At 64.9% G+C, this 20,996-nt stretch overlaps 2 protein-coding genes across 2 annotated transcripts; one reads left to right on the top strand and one right to left on the bottom strand.

Moving 5' to 3' along the window:
• Window positions 1–4,689: 4,689 nt before the first annotated feature.
• On the top strand, window positions 4,690–5,712 carry RPS21 (ribosomal protein S21). Its single transcript, XM_057702038.1, has 5 exons — window positions 4,690–4,845; window positions 4,931–4,994; window positions 5,134–5,205; window positions 5,510–5,565; window positions 5,648–5,712. Exons 1-5 carry the CDS (start codon window positions 4,796–4,798, stop codon window positions 5,655–5,657), a joined length of 252 nt encoding a protein of 83 aa, XP_057558021.1. The 5' UTR covers window positions 4,690–4,795; the 3' UTR covers window positions 5,658–5,712.
• A 124-nt stretch (window positions 5,713–5,836) lies between these two features.
• CABLES2 (Cdk5 and Abl enzyme substrate 2) lies at window positions 5,837–20,695 on the bottom strand. The gene is made up of 10 exons (XM_057702037.1): window positions 20,298–20,695; window positions 12,404–12,472; window positions 12,218–12,310; window positions 10,996–11,073; window positions 10,289–10,397; window positions 9,747–9,912; window positions 9,277–9,380; window positions 8,981–9,087; window positions 8,148–8,352; window positions 5,837–8,063 (listed from the first exon to the last, which is right to left on the bottom strand). Exons 1-10 carry the CDS (start codon window positions 20,678–20,680, stop codon window positions 7,923–7,925), a joined length of 1,455 nt encoding a protein of 484 aa, XP_057558020.1. The 5' UTR covers window positions 20,681–20,695; the 3' UTR covers window positions 5,837–7,922.
• Between the last annotated feature and the right edge of the window lie 301 nt (window positions 20,696–20,996).

Raw genomic sequence — 20,996 nt, 5'->3', positions numbered from 1 at the left:
ATGGGCCACATCAGGAGGTGGTTGAGAATCCGCCTGCCAGCGCAGGGACCACGGGTTCCACCCCTGCTCTGGGAGGATCCCGCATGCCACGGAGCAATTGAGCCTGTGCGCCACAACTATTGAGCCTGTACTCTAGAACCCATAAGCCACACCTGCTGAGCCTGCGTGCCGCAACTACTGAAATCCACACACCTAGAGCCCGTTCTCCACAACAAGAGAAGCCACCGCAATGAGACGCCTGCACACTGCAATGAAGAGTAGCCCCCACTTGCCACAACTAGAGAAAGCCCGCGCACAGCAAAGAAGACCCAACACAGCCAGTAAATACATACATAAATAATAAATAAAAAATAAAATAAATGTATAAAAAAATGGGCCACATCAAAAAAATCGTCTAAAAAAAAAAGAAGGAAAAGAAAGGAGTGGGCTGGGGCCAGGGCCGGGGGTGGGCACTGGAAAACAGGCCTGTCCCACTCCCAGGTCTTCACCTTCATCACTGCGGCCCCCTCGGGGTGGTGGGGCCTGGGTCAGAGGTCAGCCTGGACCCGGGACTGGGGCTCCGTCTGTGCCTGAGGTCAGAGGTCAGCTTGGGGACAGACCCTGGCCCTGGGGGTAATGGTGGGCCTTGCTGCCCGCACTCTGAGCCCTCCTTGCTTTGAACCTGAAACTCCACCGGTTGGGCTGGCACGTGCTGGCCTTTGGCCAGCATGCTGAGCCCGCAGCACGTCCAGTGGGACGAACCTGCTGGACGCCGTGTGCGTGCCTGGGACGGGAGTGCCTCCTGTCCCTTGGCTCAGTCCTTGTAGCCCGGCCCCCCGGGAGGGGTGGGGCCAGAAGATGGGACGTTGCTGGGTGTCTCTGACCTCGTAGCTGTCTCCGCTGGGTGTCCGCCGGGGCCTGCGTGCCCGGCTCAGCCCCCACCCCGCCTGCAGAGTGCCTGCACCTAGAGCTGGGGAAGGGGCCTGCAAGGGCCTCCTGGGAGCCGCCCAGACCTGCCCCAATGCCAAGCCGTGGAACAACTAGGCTTTGCGTTCCTTACCACGTGCAGATGACAGCTCGACGAGAAAAGCCAACGCAGTAAAATAAAACGACAAAACCGAATAAAATAAACGAGCACAGCATGTGATGGTGGGCAGACACGCTCAGGCTCCCCGGGCTCTGCCAGCCTGTGTGTAGCAACGCCCACTGCCCACGACACCCCGCGTCACCGAGGCCAGACCCGCATGCCGGGGCTGCACGCCACCTGAGGCGGGCCCTGCACGCCCGCCATGGCCTCCCTTGAGCCTCACGGAGACTGGAGGGCTAGTGCCTGCCTGTCTCCCTGAGCCAGAGGATGGTCTGGAATCACGGGGGGTGGGGGGGGCGATGGCACCAGGACCTGCTTGGTGGGAGCCTGCGTGCTCCGTGCCCCCCGGGAGCCCCTCTGCGGCAGGGACTCTGTTGTGAGCTGGACCTTCTCCCAGAGAACAGAGCAGGCAGGAGGGGCCGGTGGCCACGGCACCTGGCAGGTCCGCACAGGGAGAAGCCTCTCCCTTGGCCTTGACTTGGGGCTCACCCTGGGCTCTCGCCCAGGCCCGGAAGGAGGCTTTCCTGGTTTTGCGGCTGGTTCCCTTCCACACACAATGCATTTCAGGCCGACCCGGCCCCGCCCGGCCCAGAAGCAGCAGCTCTGGGAGGAAGGAGACGCCTGGGAAGGCTGCCTCCCACACGTCTGAGCGCCTGGCTTACCTGGCTGTGGGGTGGGCCCACGGGATGGTGCTGGGGAATGGGCGGCGGATGCTGCCCACGGACACTGTCCAACTCCACCGGCCACTATCACCCAGCTGGGCAGCCTGAATGACGACCCGTGCGAGACTGGGGTGGAGACAGTGCAGGTCCCGGGGTCCTCAGCCCTGGGTTCAAATCTATAGCATAACAATGACCATGATGCCGAGGGCCTCCTGAAGTCCAGTGCACTCTGAGCACCGCACAGGTGTTAACCCTTCCGGGTGGTGCTCTTCCCACTGTCCCCACGTCACAGCCGGGAGGAGGAGGCAGCAGCTAAGTGATCTGTCACACAGCTACGAGGCAGAGTGAGGGTGCAAAGCCAGCCTGTCATCCTGACGTGAGGCTGCAAGTCAGAGGGACCCGGAGCGTCTGTGGGGTGCAGGGCAGCAGGAAGAGGTGTCTGTCCTGTAGCGCTCGGGGGTCTTGCTGGGGACTGCCCTGCTGAGCAGCTGCTGCCCATTCCCTGAGAGCCGCAGAAAGGGCTCAGGACAGCGAAGAGTGTTTTGAAGTGCTGGGTCCTCCTGCCCCCAATCCCTTCATCCCACCCAGCCTCTGGCCCTTTTCTAACTTGGAGACCTCACAGGAAGCTCAGTAAACAAGTCACCCCTTGGGCCTTGGGCCAGGGGCCAGAGGGAGGTGGCCAGCCCCCTTCAGCCGGCAGGACAGTGGAGTGGATAGGGGAGCCTCTGCGTCTGGGTCCCTTGCAGGGCCGCCTGCAGGGCCAGGCGCAGCTCTCGGGTGCCCCATAGTGGCTGCGGAGGAGACTACAAGTGGGATGTGGGGACCCCTCTCCCCAAGTTCCCGCGGTTGCCTTTCTACTATGTTGACGGTGTCTTTTAAAAAATTAAAAAAAAATACTTAAAATGGGTATTTTCCTTTACTCTTTTTGGGAAGCCACCCTGTGAGGCATGTGGGATCTTGCTTCCTGGAACCTGCACCCTCTGCTTTGGAAGTGTGGCGGCGTCACCCCTGGACCACCAGGGAAGTCCCGATGGTGTCTTTATGATGCAAATTTACAGATTTTTTCATGAAGTCCATTGCTGCTGTTGCTGCCTGTGCCTTTGGTCTCAACATGCAACAAATCATTGCCAAAACCAATGTCACGAAGATTGTGTCCTGTTTTCTTCTAAGAGTTTTACAGTCATAGGTTTTACATCTAAGTCCTCGATCCATTTTGAGTTATTTTCTGTGTTTGGTGTGATGCAGGGGTCCAGCATCATTCTCTTTCATGTGAGGACCCAGTTTTCCCAGCACGCTTGTGAGGAAGATAGTCCTTTCCTTCTTAAACGGTCCTCGTCAGAAACCACTTGGCCACACGTGTGCAGGTTTACCTCTGGACTCTCTGCTCCGATGGACAGGACCCTCACAGACCTCCCTCTGCCTTCCTCCTTTCTAGTGCTCCAGGGCTCTGGCTATCTCCGTCTCCTGCCTCTCAGCTACAGAGCGAATCTCTTGATGACCAGGCCCAGCTGGGCTGACCCCACACTGACACACACAGGCAGACCAGCTGTGCAGACTCCCGAGTGAGACAGGCTGGGACCTGGAACCTGGGACCCTGTACTGCAATGCCTGCACTTGGACAAATGTCTCCTCCGGCAACAGAATACTGTACCAAGAAATTATACGGGACGAAAAAACAGCTACGTGCGTGAGCAATTGAGGCAAATTATGAACAACGAGATACAAAAAGACCAAAACCCAGCTGCCATTTCTAAAGAGCTGGGAGCAAAAACAAGAGTACTGCACATGACCGCTGCGCACACTACCGCCAAAGGCGGGGGCCAACCACCGAAGCCCCCCTCCCGCCCAACCCGGGGGCCTGCCCCTGCCCTCACACCACGTGAGGAACCGGGGCGCGAGCAGAGGAAGCTGCTGTTTGCTTTCCCTCCCTCCTGCTGCAGCAGGAGCCCCGATGAAACCTGGCCTCTTGTTTCTATTGATTAGGGCGGGCCAAGAACCCGGGTGGGTACGGCCATCACAAACACGAACACGTGAGGCGTGTGCTGGGGGTCCTGACACGAGCACACACCTCTCAGGGTGGCATGAACACGGAGTGACCCTCCCACGGGGCCCTGGCCCTCGCGACCTCTCTCTTGAGGCCCAGCTGCTGGCGCCCCGGGGAAGCAACGTCAGGCACACTGCCCACACGGACACTGGCTTCCAGGCACGGGGGCACGTGCGGCCCAGAGCCGTACAGACGTTGGCAGGGACCGAAACGGGGCACCGCGCGGCTGAGCTGCCAGGGCTCACGTGCAGGCCCGCACAGAGCGAGCAGACAGCGCTGGGCGCCGGGCCCTCCCTCGCCTCCGACAGGCGCAGCCCCAAGCGGGTGTTTCCGCTGCGACTGCGGGGGGGGGCCCTGGGAAGCCGGCTCTGCGGTCCGGGAGCGGCCTGGAGGAAGGCGCGGGCGGCGGGGGGAGCGCGCTCGCTTCCCGGCTCTGGGGTCCCCCACCCCCAGGGCCTCCCTTTCCCCCGCGCTCTGAGCGCCCACGGCGCCCCTTCCGCGTCCGCGGCCCTGACGCCCGGCTCGTCTCCGGAGCACGCGCCCCGCCGCGGGCCGCAGCTCGCCCGTGCCGGCGAGCGCCCCCGCCTCCGGGCCGGGTCCTGCCTGAGCGGCCGCGGGCCCCGGCGGCTCCCGGCGGCGGGACGCGCCCGCCCGGAACGAGGCCCCCGCTGCGGAGACGCGCCCGCGGGCGCCCTCGCCAGTCCCGCGCGAGGCAGTCGCCCGCCGGAAACGGAAGTGCGTCAGGGTGGCCGCGCTGTAGGCGCAGAGGCTCAGCGGCGTGCGGGACCCGGAAGTGCTCGCCGAGGCTCCGCCCCGCCCGCCAATAGCACTGCCGGGGGACGCGGCGCTTCCTTTCTGCGCTCGCGCTCCGTCGTGGTGGCACCAGGTGGGCCGCGCGGCCGGCGTCGGGGCGGGGAGGCGGCGCGGGGCGGGCGGGGAGGCGCGGGGCCGGGGCGGGGAGGCGGCGCGCGGGCACGGCCGGTCCTCACGGTGCCGCGGGGCCCCTGCAGAGGCTCCTTCGACATGCAGAACGACGCCGGCGAGTTCGTGGACCTGTACGTGCCGCGGAAATGGTGAGCGCCCCCTGCTCCGGTTCCGACATCCCACCCCCCCAACCGGCCCCCGAGCCCCTCCCCGCTCACTGCGCTCCCCCCGCAGCTCCGCCAGCAACCGCATCATCGGCGCCAAGGACCACGCGTCCATCCAGATGAACGTGGCCGAGGTGAGCCAGACGGCGGGAGGGCCTGTCCGCGGGGGAGGGGGCGGCGTCTGGGCGGGCCTGCACGTGGATTCCCGAACCACAGGTTTAGACCCGAAGGGCTTGGGTGCCCCACTCTGTGACCCCCGTTCTTGTTTTATAGGTGGACAAGGTGACAGGCAGGTTCAATGGCCAGTTTAAAACCTACGCTATCTGCGGGGCCATTCGCAGGATGGTGAGTGTCCCCGGCTCGTGGGCCTCCCTGTCCCCAGGCCCGAGTGGGTTTGTTGGCAGAATAGACTGGAGCTTATTGGCCTGGGCTGTGCTGGTTGCCAGCCCCTTCCTGGGGGTGGAAAAAGGTGGTTGGGAGGCCCGAGAAAGGGCCATCTGAGAAAACAGGCAGGGCTCGACCTTGGAGCTTCCCGGGTATCACCCCCCGCCCCGAGTCAGGGGTCTGCCTGCTACTAGTGTGTCTCCACTTTTTCCATCCGGACAGCAGTGTGGCTGGGCACCTGGTCCCAATGTGCTTTCTCCCCTAGGGCGAGTCAGATGACTCTATTCTCCGACTGGCCAAGGCAGACGGCATCGTCTCAAAGTAAGGGGGCTGGAGTTTGGGCACAGAAGCCCAGGACGTCTTTGGAAATCAGGTTTTAACGTTGTCCTTCCTTTTGTTCTAGGAACTTCTGATTGGAGAGAATCCTGGATGTGGAACGTTTGTCATAAATAAATAATGAAAAACCCATCTGTTTCATTCTGTGCTTGGAGGTGGGGGGGGGGTGCTCCTCTGGGCCCTGGAGGGGCGATGGGGCTGGCATTGTGCTGTGAATGGAAGGAGCCAATCAGCTGAAGGCAGCCTATGATGCGTTGCAAAACCAACTTTTACTTAAAGCACAAATACATTACTTTTTGCAAACAGATCCATGACACGTGACTAGACAGTGAGGTCAGATGGCCACTTGGCGCTCGAGTCCACAGCGCCTCCCAGGAGCTGAGGGAGTGGCCCCAGGCCCTTGGACACAGATGTCTGGGCTGGTTCCAGGGGGTGACAGTTCAGGCTGAATTTAATACCTTAAATACTGGCTTCACTTGAGTACCACACAGTGGCAGCTCTTGACGTTATTAAAAAGGGCACAACACACTAGAGGGAAGGTTACTGATGGGTTTGGTGAATGACTAATTCTTGCTACATAAACACAGACACACAAACTTAAGTTACTGTATCAGCCATTCTGTACAGATATGTTCCTCAAGACTAACTGTAAACCAGGACGTGCATTTGGAAGTCGGTCCCTTGCAGTGTCCTTGAGATGCTGTGGGGGCAGGACAGGCCACTTTCCAGAAGGGGTACTCGGGGCCTAGCAGCTTATCCTTCAAGCCCCCCCACCCCCTGCCGGGCTGCATGTTGGGCTTGGGGGCCATCGGGGAGGACAGGGAAGAGGCACGCCTCAATAAATAAGGTCGGGATACAGACTTGGGCTTTGTGTGCCATCCTGTAGCCCTGCCCCCCCCCCTTAGTCCGAGCAAATGACTGAGGAACAGCAGCCAGCAGGGTGGGAGTGCCTATGCTGCACCCCTGCTGGGGTCTCCCCAGGTTGCTGGTGGTTGAGCGCTATGATGAGGGTTGGCGTCTCCTTTCCGCAGAAGCACCAGTGCACGTGGGTAGGAGGCAGGGTGGGGCTGTCTCAGAGCCCCTCCAGTGACAGTGATGGGACAGCCGTAGGGAAGCAGCTTGATGGCCCAGCCAACCTGGTCCTTTCTGAGAGCAGCCGACCTGTGAAGGAGAAGCTCCAGCCCTCGGTCTTCATGCTCTTGGCAGGGCAGCAAGTAGAAGAACTGGGCCACGTGTAGCCTGGAGAAGCTCGCATGCCGCACACAGACCTGCCCAGAAAGATGACCAGACCCTTGGGGTCTGCTTGGCGTGGCTGCTCCTGCCAAGGGGGCTCCCACTTCCTGCCTGGGAGGGAGAAGGTGGGGCCGGACCCTTGTGGGGAGGCAGGGCTGTGGTCAGTCTCCTCCCTGCTGGACGGTCAAGCGTGGTTCAAGTCACAACTTCAGCCGACCTTGTTTAGCCAGTTTTTGTTCCTTAAAAAAAAAGACCCACAGAACCAAATCCTAAATGACAATAAATATGGTTTTTCTCCACAATATTGCTTAGGAAGATCAAGAGCCAGCAATCCAGTCATCCTGAAGGTCCCAAGTGTCATGGGCAAGTAGGGTTTTCCTGGTGAGACGGATCCTTGCGTGGGCTGGGCTAGTTCTGTGTCAAGAGGCCTGTTGGGGTGCGTGACGCCCTCAGGGCATCAGGACTTCACAGTGACGCGATCCTCAGAAGAACAGAGGTCCAAGAGTAAAAAGCGAGATCAAAACCAACCAGGAGCCTGCTCTCCTGGGCTTAGGCTGACGCCAGAGCTCTGCATGAGGGTGCGGGGAGGTGGGTGGACACTCCCGAGGGGCTGTGCCGGAGGTGAGGGAGTCAGGCAGAGGAGGGGAGTGGGGGGCTCCACAGTGCAGCCTCCACGTCCAAAAACCTCAAATAACGGAGATTAATGCTCCAACAGGCTCACTCCAGCAATCCAGCGCCTGCAGTGAGACCTGGACACCAGGTCTGCACGAGACACTAGAGTGGTGGCTCCGATGGTCACGGAAGGCTGGGCAAGGCAAAGAAGAGATACGCTGTGACGTCAGGGTCCATCCCCACACACCGTGAATCCAAGTCCTGGCGCCAGACCATTCGGAGGCGCAGGAAACAAACAATAACAAAGCCCCACGTTCTGCTCACAGAAGAACGCAGGAAGGGTCTCAGAAATACCGTGGCGGCGTGGTGCGCTTTGGAATGGAAGCCGTGTCCCCCCGAGGAAGCGGGGGTGTGGGGGAGCAGCGGCAGCAGCCGGGGGGACCCCGCGTCCGCAGCCAGTGCCTGGGGACGCGCCAGGAGCGCCCACAGAGGCCCGGCTAGAACTGCTGGGTGAGGCGTCGGTAGTGAGGTAACACCTGGTTCTCGGGAAGGTGGAGAGCAAGTTCCAAGGCCACGAGCACCGTGAACTCAAACCCAATCAGATCCCGTCTGTTAAACCGGAACCTTTCTTCTAACTTCTGTGTTGACAAGAGAGGGGCTGAGCTGCGGCGCCCGCGCCCGTGCAGGTGGGGTGCGCCGGGGGGCGGGGGCAGCATACTCACGTCGATGAGCTGCTTCACGTCGCTCTTGCGCAGGTCGCTGCTGATCTTGGCGGCCAGCAGCACGCAAGCGCCTGCGCACAGCTTGCGGTTCTGCTTGTTGAGCTTCCCCTGAAGGACCAGCTTCTCGAAGTACACGTAGGCCATAGACACGGTCACGGGCTCCAAACCACACTCCTCGGACAGGTTCCGCATCTCTCGTTTTAAACTGTGGGTTTACACGGGAGCCGAGGGCTGTGGGTCCGGGACGTGTGCACGTCCTTGCTCGAGGGGTGCGCCTCTGCGCTGTTAGGAAAGCGCCATTTCCTCCCAGGGGGCCCAGCAGGGCGCTGGGGCCTGCAGCTTGGTGGGCGGGCTGCAGCTGGTGATGGTCCCCACTCGGCCCTCGGCTGGGCCCGCAGTACCCCCCAACTGCCCTCAAGGGGACCCCACAGAAGGCAGAGTCCCGGTGCTCCTGTGGCAGCGAGGGGACCAGTGTGGGGAGAGAAGGGCAGTGCAAAGGCCCTGAGGTGCATGCGTGCCGAGGTGGAGTCTAGACCACCGGCCACAGGACCTCAACCTCCTCGTCCATCGAGTGGGGACAATCACAGGGCCCAGCTCAGAGGGCCCACACGTGCCGGCAGGCATGGAGGCACTGAGGGCGCCTGAGCAGGGAGGTGGCGGGGTTGCTGCTCGTACTGGCCTGGCTGGACAGTGGGAAGGGGGGCTTAGGGGTGTGTGTGGGGTTTCTCCAGCTCAGGAATCTACGGGGGAGCGGAGAGGAGGGGCCGACCTGGCCTGGCGGCAGGAGGCACACGAGATGCGGGCTGAGGGACACCCGCCCCCGCCCCCCTCACCTCCTAATCTTGCTCAGCGTCAGCTTGATGTGCGGGAACTTCTCCCGGAAGGTCTCATTCATGTCCTTCTTGAGGTCGGAGGGTTTCACGTACTCTATCACCGTGGTCTGAGACAGAGAAGGGCCGTGTGCATGCAGCCCGGGGGCGTCTGCCCGGCCACTGGAGGCAGCTGCACGCCGCCTGCGCCCGCGCCCGTGAGGCCCCGGGCCCCCGAGAACGGCGCCGTGACACGGCCGCCACACGCCCCCCTCGGTGCCGACCCACAGCCCCCCGCCCCCCCGGGCGGCGCCCCCTACCATGTAGGATGCGAAGATGAGGACGCGCTTGTGCTTGCCGCAGGGCCACTGAGGGTCGTCCAGGAGGTTGGGGTTGTACTCCAGGGCATCCCCCGCATCGGCCCCTGTGAGCAGAGGGCAGCCCTGACCCACCACGAGCCCAGAGCGCCGGTCAGCGGCTCTGGCCGACCCCAGCCTCGGTCAGGGCCTGCCGAGCGCCAGGGAGCAGCTGGGCTGAGGGCTCACGGCGGGACAAGGAGCGCGGGGGCCGGGTGGGGGAAGGACGTCCTGAGGAGGAGGCCCGCCGGGAGCCATCGTGGACGTGGGTTCTGCACTGCTGGGCTCAGGTGAAGCGCTGGGCACGCTCTGGGGGCCCCTCTCTCCTCAGAAGCCGCGGCTGACCCGCTCCCCAGGCCTGGGCTGAGGACTGGGGGCTCGGATGGGACGCGCTGGGCCACCTGCCCTGCCCCTGGTCAGGACCCTCGGGCTACCTAGTTCCGAGCCGGCTGGCGCCGCCCTGGGCGGGACGGGTTTGCATCTGGACCCCAGCAGAGTGCGGGGGCCGCCGGGCCGGGGCAGAGGCGTCGGGCCGTGGCCGTCCGGCTTGAGCGTGACCAGCGCGTTGGTGGGGTACAGGAACCTGGCGTAGGACACGACCTGGAGAGGGAGCGTGCCGGGCTCAGCCCGCCACCCCGTCCAAGACGGGAGGTCCCACCGGCTCCTGACTGCGGCAGCCCCGCCGCCCAGGGCTGACGCTGCCCCCTCCCTCGAAGGTTCTGGAACGCCCCGCCCCTCATCTGGGATCGGCGGCCGCGCTTCTCTGACTCCGGAGCCCGACCTCCCACACCCGCACCCCTGGGGTCGTTCCTGTCACCAGGCCCCCGTGAGGCGACCCGCCCCTCTGCACAGGCTGCGTGGCCTCCTCTCGTGGGGACCTTACGTTTCAGGTGACTGAAATGAGACAACTTCGCGTCTGCTCGCTCGACAGACACACACAGGCCCGGCCCCCGCCCCACACGGTGTGGGCTCCCACCTTTCCATCTGCCCCCAGCTCAACGCCCTCCAACTGGAAGACCATCTCGGAAGACACAGAAACGCCGCCGGACGGGTGCCTCTGCTTCTGGCTGTCCACCCTCAGGTCACTGCAACGGACGGGACGGGACAGCGCTGCTGGCCCTCAGCCCCGACCTCGTGCAGGCGGGGAGCCGAGCCCCAGGGTCCCGCAGCGCCCCCCACCCTGCACCCTTGAGGCCCACCGAGGCACTACCCATCCTCCCCCTGTAGAAGCAGTGCCCCCACTTGGGAGAGCCGGCTCCAACGCGCCCCCTCCTGGTCCTGGGCCCTTCCTGTTCTATCTTCTTGGAGGTGGGCCCACCTCGGCTTCAGCCCACGTTGCTTCCGGGGGCGCGCCCTCCACCTGCACCCACACCCTCAGCCGACACGGGTCCCGCCGTGCCGTCCCCACCCTGACAGCCACTCCCCTCTTCACGGGGTTACGCACGGGACACAGCCGCCCCGGCTGGTCACGGGGACGCACGGCAGTGCCCCTCCAGGAGGGACATCCCAGGCACGGATGTTTAAGAGCTCAAACAAGATAACGGTGTGGACGCGGCCCTCCCAGAGAACCAGGACCCGAACGGGCTTCAGAGCTCCAAAGAGCTTCGGCAGACGCGGGTCTGCAGGCCCCTGCACGGGGCCGCGAGGGTGTGAGTCCCAGTCACGTGGGGGCCAGCCGCTCACCTGAGCCGCAGGCCCTCTCCGTAGGGCAGGACCGAGAAGGCGGCGCACAGGGACCGCTTGGCGCAGATGAGCACGATCCTGCGGGAGGCGGGGGTCAGAGCACGGCGGCGGCGCTTCCGGCGAGCTGCCCCTCCCGCCCAGACTCGGACGGGAACCCCCCGGGCATCCGGGGACGCCCTCGCAAGGAGGCCCAGTCGCCAGGCTTGGTCCATCTGGCCGCCCAGCTTTCGCTGGCTGCCTCCAGCTGCTTAATGAGGGCGTCGCGTCTCGTCCCGTCAGGGAGCACGGGCCCTCCCCGAGACGCACGGCACCCTGCAGGCAGGCGGAGGCTGGAGGCACGTGCCCGAGGACTGGCTGGTGAGGGAGCCCGTCCCCAGGCGTCCCAGCGGGGCAGGAGCCTAAGGGCATCGGAAAGCGCCCGTTCCACGTGCGGAGCCAAAGCGGCCCGAGAGGGGCCCCGTGTGGGGCAAGGAGCAGGGGGGATGGCCTCGCTCTCCCCTGGGCACAGCTCTGCCCAGCCCACCCCGAGCCCTGAGGGGAGGAAAACAGTGGGAGACCCCCTTCCCTGGCTGGGACCCTGGGCATCCAGGGCTCACAGAAGCCAGCCTGGCACTCAGTCCACCCAGGGACTGCTCCTGGGCACCAGGCCGAGCCCATCATGCTAAGGACCATGTTGGGGGGTGCGGGGGAGGGTCCAGAACTGCCCAAGCTATGGCCGCTGCGGGGGAGACACCGCACTTCCCAACCAGGGCTGCCCAGTGGGCACAGCCTCCAGCAGGAAGGGCAACGGTCTTGGGGGCGCTCTCGCTCACGACGACAGCCTCACGGCCAGGAGGGCAAGGCAGTTATAGACACAGGGCCTCCGAGGGCTGTGCTGGGCGCTGGCTGCCACTCTGCAGCCCGGTTCACGGAAGCCAGCCGCCCTCCGCGCCCCCTTCCTTCCTGGACGCACCGCACCGTGCTGCCTGTTCGCACCGTGCTTCCCATGTCCGTCTTTCAGCACCTCCGCCAAGGCCGGAGTCCGCCCAGGGTGTGCCGTGGACCCACGGAGGGAGGCGGGCGGGAAGGGGAGGAGGGTCCACTTCCAAAGGGAGTGCACTGCCTCGTGCACTGCAGGAAGAAAGGGCTGAGGACAAGGGCAGGACCCCGGATCCCGGCCGGCTGCAGGGAGGGCACGGCGGGCAGCCCCAGGGCCACGGGCCGGGCCGCCGCACGCTGGTACCTGCTGTTCTTGGTGTCGTACTGCCTCATGTTCTTGATGAAGTGAGTCTTCTTCAGGCCTTTGTGTCTTGGGGATCCGGATATATGTTTGGTTCTGCAGGTGAAGGGCGGGTCACTCTTCCCCTCCCGGGACCCTCTCTGGCCCCAGGAGAAAGGCCGAGCTGCAAGCAGCAGGCAGGCTCCTCACCTTTGGACCGGGGTGCATCCTGTGTCTTCCAGAAACTCCAGGGAGTAGCGCTGGGAGGCGACGCGCCTTCTGTAAAGAGGACACAGCAGGGCCTCAGGGTACAGGTGCAGGCTGCCTCACGGGCCCTCCTCTCTTGGGGAGAGGCCCCTAGGCCACGGGCCGGAAGCAGGTCTGAGGCACGGTCTGAGTGCTGGGCAGGGCCACCCAAGGCCAGGAGAGCCTGAGAGGGATGTGCGCCGGGAGGGATGGCTGGCTGCGCCCTGGTCTGCCTACCGTCTCTCTGAGCTCAGCCAGGGGTCCCAGGAAGGGGGCGTGGTGGGGCTGGATGGGGTCCGGCGGTGGCTCTGCAGGGCTGGCCGTCACATGGGCATCCGTCCTGCCAACCCTCCCGCCTGCCCACCTCAGCGTCTGGAGCCACGGCCAGTGTGGACACACTCGGCCCCGGCCCAGGACACACAGGAGCCTCTCTCGTGCACAGCCTCTCTCACGGCGGGGCACCCTCACTGCCCTCCACTCTCTGTACCCGTGCCCCCCACCCCAGGCAGGGGCTGTTCCCTGGGTTTGGACCCTTCTTTCTCCAGATCTTCCCATGGCTATGTCCCCCCCGACCGGAGGCTCAGCTCATGCATGGCCCTCCCCCCGCCCCACAGCAGCCGCAGCCCGGGCACCACCCGTGGTCCTGCGATGCGTGTGGGGGAGGCGTCCCCCCGCCCTGGCCTCCTGCCTCTCACCCCCACCCTCAAGAGCATAAAGGAGCTAAAATCCCATCAACCCGCAGCCCCTCAGTACCATCCAGGCTCCAGCAGCCTGGATGCTTCTCGGAGCAAAGCCCTGCCTGGGATAGGGAGGAGAGCGCTTCTATTAGACCCACGCGGAGGAGGGCTGAGCACGGGTGCGTGGCTGCGTGGTCAGGCGTGTCAGGAGCTGTCTGCATCTGGGCAGGAGGCCCCATGGGCTGGGGAGATGGCCTCAGAGACCGCTCGGGAGGGCACACATGCGGCCTTAGGCCAGGACTGAGGCTGAAGCCCAGAGAGCCCCAGACAAGCTGGCTGTTGGGGAGAAGTGTGTCCTGGCGACGACAGCGCGGCTGCCCGACGACAGTCAGGGGCTCCCACCAGCACTCTGAGGTGGTGATGGCTCTCGGCTTGTCCGAGACAATCCAGGTGTTTGGTTCAAAACCGTCCCAGCCGGGGGCCTTACCAGCACCCAGCACATGCTGGGGAGCTCAGGGTGGGGGTGGGGGGGGCGCCTCCCACCTGGCACGGGGCCCAGAAACCCTGTGCAAGCTGCACCCTCAGGTCAAGATCACAAACCCGGGTTCCTGCCCCAAGACCACCAGCAGGGACCGCTCAGGACAAAGCCATGAAGGCAGGCCCTGCTGCCCTGCTCCTCCTGCAGCCCAGGGCACCGTGGGGATGAGATGAGGGTCGTGGGGCTCGCACCCAGCATGGGCCGGGCAGGTGCCCAGGGCCCAGGTGTCAATAGCGCCCATTTCACACGAGCCTGAGCTGTGTCTGGGCTCCTGGGGCAGGACGGAGAGAGGAGAGCTCAAGGCGCGGTCGTTCCCGGGAGCAGCAGCCTGCCCGGATGCCGCCTTCCTGGCAGCGTTTCACGGGACCCTCCCCCCAGCAGGACCCCTGGTGCCCAGACGGGGCCTGGCACGGTCAGGCCATCTCCCTGCGTTGAGGCCAGGTGGGAAGGGGGCAGCAGGAGGGGCACGTCAGGCAGACACCCAGCGTCTGAGGAGGCTGGGGTAGGGGCCAGGGCGCAATGGCCCCACAGCAGGCGATGCGGCAGGCTCTGCCCTGGGAGGGTGCCCTGCTGGAGGTGGGTGTACAGGACCCGTGCCCGGAAGCGAGGCCAGCCTTGAAGGAGGATGGAGCCGCCCCGGACAGGCATGCGTGTCCTGCCCCGCAGGGCTGGGCTCAGAGGCCCCGGGCAGCAGTCCCGCGTGGCTTTCTCAGGCTCGCTTCCTCAGATAATTTCCCAGGTGAGGCCCGACGGCTCCTGCACGCCTGGGACCTCATTTACAGGGCCCAGGCCAGCGGCGGTCTCCATGGAGGTGCCCGGCGGATGCCATGGGCCCTTGGGGGCCAGCCCTGCGGCACAGCCTGCGCCCACACGCCCTGGCCGCCCGAGCCCTGGCCCAGCGCGCTCCTCTCACCTCACCAAGCCTGAACACCTGGCCCAGCTGGTTTCGTGCATCTCTGTCTCCATCGTTTCCTTCTATCTTCCCTTCTTTGTAAGCATTTCACACATACACTCAAGCCTCTTGACGCTCAGTGTGCAGGTGGGGGACCAGGCCCAGAGCTGGCAGGGGCAGGGCTGGGAGCTGCGCCCCACAAGGTCTCCGCACAGCCCCCCCAACCCCCCGTGCCACCCTCCTGACCACGGCGGGGGAGCTGGAGGCAAGGCCGCTGTTTTCTCAGGGCTCCATTCCTGAACTCAGCCTGTGTCCGGGCGATGCTATTTGGGTTTGGGTCCAGAGATGGGACAACGCTGACGAAAGCACCCTGAATTCTGAGCACAGACCAGGCTGCCCAAGCGAGGGGACACTGCTTTCATGCTCCCTCCCCGACTCCAGAGAAGCCGGCCAGCTGCCAAGAGCCCTGCTGGGACGGGGACCCCCGGGGGCTGCCTGGGCAGCCTTGGGCTTGCTCATCCCAGGACGGGGACCGGCGCCGGGCCCTTCCTTAGGCGGCGCCCTTCCCAAACACACGGCCGGCCGGTCGACCTCGGAGGCAGCCTCTCGGGGAGTCTTGAGGCGGGACCCCCATGGTCTCCCACGCGGCCCCAACGGCCCCCTAAGCACCAGCCACTCTGGAAATGGCTCGGAATCCCAACGCCGACCATACGCTGCCTGAGCTGCGAACACGACAGGAACGTTCCAGCAGCTCCACCTGCAAAACCCCCACTGGGAGTGATCTGCCGCGGACCCCGCTGGGAGCAGGCCCCCGGAAGCGGTGTGTGCAGGGCCTGGCTGAGAACCTGTGGGGGGACAGGCGGTGCTGCGCCCCGAGGCCTGGAGGTCGGTGGGCGGGATGTACGCCTCTCCCTGGACGCCTGTCACACCTCTGTTTAAAAAGTGCTACAGAGCTTCCCTGGTTGTGCAGGGGTTAAGAATCCTCCTGCCAACGCAGGAGACACGGGTTCAATCCCTGGTCCGGGAAGATCCCACATGCCACGGAGCAACGAAACCCGTGCGCCACAACTACTAAGCCTGCTCTCTAGAGCCTGCGAGCCACAACTATTGAGCCCATGTGTCACAACTACTGAAGCCTGCGCGCGTAGAGCCTGTGCTGCACAACAAGAGAAGCCACAGCAATGAGAAGCCCACGCACCGCAAGGAAGAGGAGCCCCCACTCGCCACAACTAGAGAAAGCCCACGCAGCAATGAAGACCCAACGCAGCAAATAAATAAATTAATTTAATTTAATTAAAAAATAAATTAAAAGTGCTACAAACAAACTACAAAGAACACAGTGTGGGCTCCTGCCACCTCAGCTAATGACCCCCCCCCACCCACTGTGATGTCTGGGCAAACGCGAGTCCTGGGGAGCCGGGAGGCCCTCGCCCTAAGCCCAAGGCTCACCGGATGGCATCCCCCGCATGGCAGCGCCTGGCCTGAGACCACCTGCGCAGGACTCTCTAGGGAAGAAGGGGTTGGGAGCACAGGGGCCTGTCTAGAGGGTACAGGCGGCCAGCCCCCGGCTCACCTTCACAGCTGCCCCTTTACAAACCCGGGACCCACACTTGCCTCCCCAGTGACAGACAGGAAGAGAAATCGCTACCTTTTCGATGTTGTCTCCAGTGTCTGATAAACTTCACTCTGTAACCGATAACAGGGCCCAGCTCAAAAGAGGAGGGCTCGCACCTGGCTGGGAGACCCCTCAGGCCAAGCCGGGGCCACGTGAAGGCGCTGCAGTGCGTGGGCTCAGACAGCCTGAGAGCGGCCGGCAGCTGACATGCCAGCACGCGACACGGAAGGCTCTTCTGCAGGACAGTGCGGGCGGGGGTCTCATCCAGCTGGCCCACCATCCACCCCGGCCTGGGCATGGGGCCTGGCACACTGCAGGCCCTCGTGCATCCCTGCTGAATGGGTGGGTGGTCCTAGGTACTCTGTCTCACCAAGTCCCTGCAGCTTCCCTGGGTGACGGGACCCGTGTGCCCTCCATCTTGGCAAGCCCTCTAGGCCCCCTCTAGGCTTCAACCTCAGTGACAGCTCCAGCCGTCTTCCAGCTGGAGAGCAAGAAACTCCCAGATCAGGAATGTGAACAGACCGCCAGATGCTCCACCGAAACCACGTCCACTTGGACGGACCCTCGTGGCCTCCGGAGCGCAGGGCGGCTCCTGGCCCTTTCTCGGAGCCACCCCTGTGCGAACCCTCCAGAATCGCGAAGGTTCTGCTCCCAGCTAACCTTCCCCCTTGCTAATGCCCTGGACACTCACGACGGTGTCCCCAAAATACGTGCTGACGTCCTCACCCCTGTCAACTGTGACTACGACCACATTTGCAAGACGGTCTTCGCAGGTGATATCAAGCTAAGATGAGGCCACTAGGGTGGGCCCTGATCCAATGACCGGCTGGTCATTTATAAGCAGAGGAAAACGCCAGGGAAAGACAGGGACACCGAGGAGAAGCTGTGTGAGAACGGAGTCAGAGACGGCAGTGCTGTGGCCATGAGCCCAGGGCACCTGGGGGGCCCTTACCCCGGAGCGCTCCCAAGAGCACAGCCCTGCCCACCCCTGGCTCAGGCTTGTGACCTCTAAGACTGTGAGAGGAAACCCTGCTGCTGTTTGGAGCCTCCACGCCTCCCAGGGAGAGCAGAGGAGGGCACAGCGGCCTGGCAGGGCGGGCAGAGCCCCTGCGAGCCCGTGTCTGACCCAGCCGGGGAAGCCCAGAAACCTGCTGAGTGCTAAGTGACCACAGTGTTGAAATGAAAACAAAGTTCTAGGGAGTCAAAGATTCTAGGGAGAAAGATAAGGATTCTGATGACTTACGCACTGGCTTAGCAGAAACCAGACTGTGGCCTGAGCGTGAAACACAAACTCTGCACCGTGGGCTGAGCTGCGAGTGTGCCCTGGGCGGAACGTCACAAGAGCCTCCTGTGCCCCAGGCCCGGCCTGGCCCCTGGCACCCTCGCTGAGCCCTGGCCATCCGGCTGACCTCACAACAGCAGGTAGTGCTCAACACAAACCCACTTCACAGAGAAGCAAACTGAGGCTCAGGAAGGCTGTGCCACCTGCTCTCAGCCGCAGAGCTCCTGAGAGGTGCAGCTGGAACTGCAACCAGGTCTGCTCCCAGAGCCTGGGTCAGTCCACCACACTTTAGGAAAAGACCCTCAGAATTCTCTCCATTCTCCAGAACAACTGACCCTCGAAGTCCATCGTCTGTAGCTGGCAGCCCCCTCTGCTAGACTCAGCAGCGATGGTCTGCGGCCCTGCCTCTGGGCCCAGGGAGCATGGGGAGAAACGGACGGTCCCTACCGCAGAAGCCTGCCATCTGTCAGGGGAGGGGCAGTGGCTCCCAGACCCAACGGCTGGGCCCTGCGCTTGGCAGCAAACACCGAAGAGGCGCAGAGCCTGCGTGGGCAGGTGCGGCCCTGAAGGGCGGGAAGGACGTCTGAGCGGGGGTGTGAAGGCCAAGTGGGAGGGAGGGCCAGGCCAGGGGAGGAGGAACGTGGGGACCGTGGAGGGCACCGCGGGAACACCGAAGGGCACCCAGCTTGCGCCACACCCCAGCCTGTCCTCACATCCTCCAGAGCCCGGGCCCTGCGTGCACCCTGCAAAAGCCACGCGAGCACCGCCGCCAGGCAGGGCTCCTGGCCCAGGTGCTTTCCCGCATCCTCCTGCTGGCACAGCACCGTGGGCCAGGCTGCTGGCCTGCAGGTTCACAGGGAGGGCCTGGCCCCCACCACGGGCGCCTGTGGGTGGGCGGGACCCCGTGGCCTCACACAGCGCCCGTCCTGCCGCTCTGCCCTGGAGCATCGTGTGACTCGGACAAGACTGGCGTGAAGAGGGGACTGTCCTCGGGCTGACGGCCACCAGGAGATAGGCCCACTTCGTGGGAGTCTGCCAGCCAAGGAAAGCAAGCTTTTGGGCTGTTTTTAAAGTGGACTGATTTCCGAGAAAACACTCTCTCCTCCTACCCGGCCCGTGGCAGATAAGCAGCCCCATCTCCCTGGGGAGGGGCACACAGCGCCTTCCTCCCACGTTTGGGACACACGGACTCCTCTGTCCCAACTGGCCCTTGCCCTTTCCAGAGCCCTGGCCAGGCTTGTCTGCGCACAGTGCCAGGTCACGGGCTCCCTCCCGGCCCGTGTAGGGGCAGCTCTTCCTCTAGTCCACCTGCAGAGTGTGACGGCGGCCTCGGGGCCACTCAGAAGACCTCTGAACATAAAGTCAAGGAACCTGGGCAGAAGCACGGTATGCTGGACTCCACTCTCCCAACCATAAGTCCCTTAGAAGAACCCATCACCTTGATCTGCTGGGACCAGGGGTGCAAGGCAATTATGGAGAGTGTGGCTGTGACGACCCCCAGGTAAGAAGGGCCTGCTCTGGACACAGGGGACTGCGTTCAAGGTCTCGGCCACCCGTGTGCGGCAGCAGCCGCAGGACTCTGCAGACCTCCAGGGCCCGGGGCAGAGCGCGCCTGCCCAGCAGCTCTAGCCCCAGACAAAAGGCCAACAGTGGCCCCTGAGAAGGCACTGCACTGTGCCGAGCAGCCCATGACGGTCCCAGGGCCGGGGGGTGGTGGCAGCAGTGGGAGGACAGCCCCAGGGTCTGCAGGGACCGTGTGAGGGGGCAGGGTCAGTGCACAAGGGTATTGGCAGCGGTGCCTTTGCAGGTGCCTGTGAAAGGGCCTGGGAGAAGAAAGCAGGTGTCTAGCAGCTGGGAGCTCTCCGGGCAGGGGGCGCAGACTAGAGCGGCGGAGCTCAGGGGTGGGGGTGGCTCTGAAATGAGCTGAGGGGTTTCTAGACGTGAAATCAGGGCAGGGGCAGTGCTGCGACCTGGGGTGTGACAGGCCTAGGGACGCTGAGCTCAAAGCGGGCAAAAGACGCTGGGGTAATGGGGGGCTCCAGTGACCAGCAGCTGTGGGATGGTGGGCTGGGAGGTCTGCTCTGGGCGGGAGACTCTGGGGCGAGATGTCACAGGGCAGGGAAGACCCCTGGTGCACATGGAGGGTCACCTGGTTTAGAGGAGGAAGGGTAACGTGCAGGGGTGCTTGTGCGTCCCTGCGCCAGGAGGACTGAGAGCAGAGGGAGGGGGAGGGGCTGATAAGGGCTGAGGGAACCCTGAGCCGCGTCCGGGGGATTGACAGGATTGAGAGGACCCTGATCCCGTGTTTGGGGGCGGCAGAATTAAGGGGGCCATAAGCCTTGAGTCTGGGGACTAACAAGGCCTGAGGAAACCTTAACATCCACGTCCAAGGGTCTGACAGCGCCCCAATAACCCTTGACTCTGACGTCTTAGGGTGGGGGGGCCCAGGCAAGGCTCCCTCCCCAGGCTGGCAAGGCCCCGGGCACCCCAACCCTCTGTGCCTCGCCATTAGGGCCCAGGACACCCCAACTGCGTGTCTGGGCTTCGCAGGTCATCAGGGTCACCTCCCGATCTCCAGGGCCCATGCCGACAGGCCACCCCAGCCCTGTGTCACGGGCTGACCCTGCCCTTCCGCAGCTCACCTCGACCCCAGCGCAGGAGCTGCCCCGCCCAGGGCGCTGCCGCCCCCCGCTCACCCCGGCCCCGGGCCGGCAGGCCGCCAGGCCACCTCAACCCCTGCGCGGACCCGGCCCCGGCCGCGCCACGGCCCGCGGACCCCAGGGGACCCCAACCCTGAGCCCCGGGGGGCCCCGCCGGGCGACCCCGACCCCCGCGCGGGCCGGGCCGCACTCACCTCTGGCGCTGCCCGTCCAGGCCCAGGCCCAGGCCGAGGCCCAGGCCGGCGGGCGCGGGGCTGAGCAGGCCCTGGGGCGCCGGGGCCCTGCCCGCGGACCCGGGCGGCGGCAGGCCTGCGGGCGGAGCGGGCGGCGGCGGCGGCGGGGGCGGCGGCGGCGCGGGCGGCTCGCGGGCCTCGGAGGACGGCGGCGGCGGCGGCGGGGGCTTCTCGCTGCCCGGGCCCAGGCTCGGGGGCCGCCCGTCCAGGGAGATGTTGTTGAGGAAGAAGAGCGCGGCCTGGCGGCGCCGCGAGTCCCCGCGCCTCCGCAGAGCCTGCGGCGCGGCCCGGGCGACGGGGCCGGGGGACGTGCCCGGCGCTCCGCCCGCCGCGGCCGCGGCCATCCTCCGACTGAGCCCGCCGGCCGCCGGCCGCCGACCGCCCGCTCGCGCACGCGCCCGCGCCCGCCGCCCATTGGCCGGGGCGCACCCGCATGCAAATAAATCGCCATCGCGCCCGCTCATTGGCCGGGGCGGTGCCGCCGGGGGCCGGGGTGGGGGGGCCGGCTCCCCTGGGTCCTAGAGGCGGTCCCGAGGCCGCCCTGGGGAGGCGGGAGCCGCGCGTCTGCCAGCCGGCCGGGTCCGCGAGGCCCGGCTCGGGGCGAGCGGCGGCGCGGGTTCGAGTCCCGGGCTCGGACGCCGCGGCCCCGGGGCGCCAGTG

Source organism: Hippopotamus amphibius, chromosome 12 (assembly GCF_030028045.1).
Source record: "Hippopotamus amphibius kiboko isolate mHipAmp2 chromosome 12, mHipAmp2.hap2, whole genome shotgun sequence".
NCBI classification, from domain to species: Eukaryota; Metazoa; Chordata; class Mammalia; order Artiodactyla; family Hippopotamidae; genus Hippopotamus; species Hippopotamus amphibius.
The sequence above is the reverse complement of the archived record's forward strand: the minus strand, read 5'-3'. Positions and strand labels throughout refer to the sequence as shown.

Coding starts and splice junctions, on each gene's coding strand:
- RPS21 (XM_057702038.1), top strand. CDS start 4,796: ATGCAGAACGACGCCGGCGAGTTCGTGGACCTGTACGTGCCGCGGAAA. Junction 4,995..5,133: donor TCCAGATGAACGTGGCCGAG/GTGAGCCAGACG, acceptor CTTGTTTTATAG/GTGGACAAGGTGACAGGCAG. Junction 5,206..5,509: donor GCGGGGCCATTCGCAGGATG/GTGAGTGTCCCC, acceptor TTTCTCCCCTAG/GGCGAGTCAGATGACTCTAT.
- CABLES2 (XM_057702037.1), bottom strand. CDS start 20,680: ATGGCCGCGGCCGCGGCGGGCGGAGCGCCGGGCACGTCCCCCGGCCCC. Junction 8,353..8,980: donor ACGCTGAGCAAGATTAGGAG/GTGAGGGGGGCG, acceptor GTAAACCCACAG/TTTAAAACGAGAGATGCGGA. Junction 8,064..8,147: donor ACGTGAAGCAGCTCATCGAC/GTGAGTATGCTG, acceptor TTGTCAACACAG/AAGTTAGAAGAAAGGTTCCG.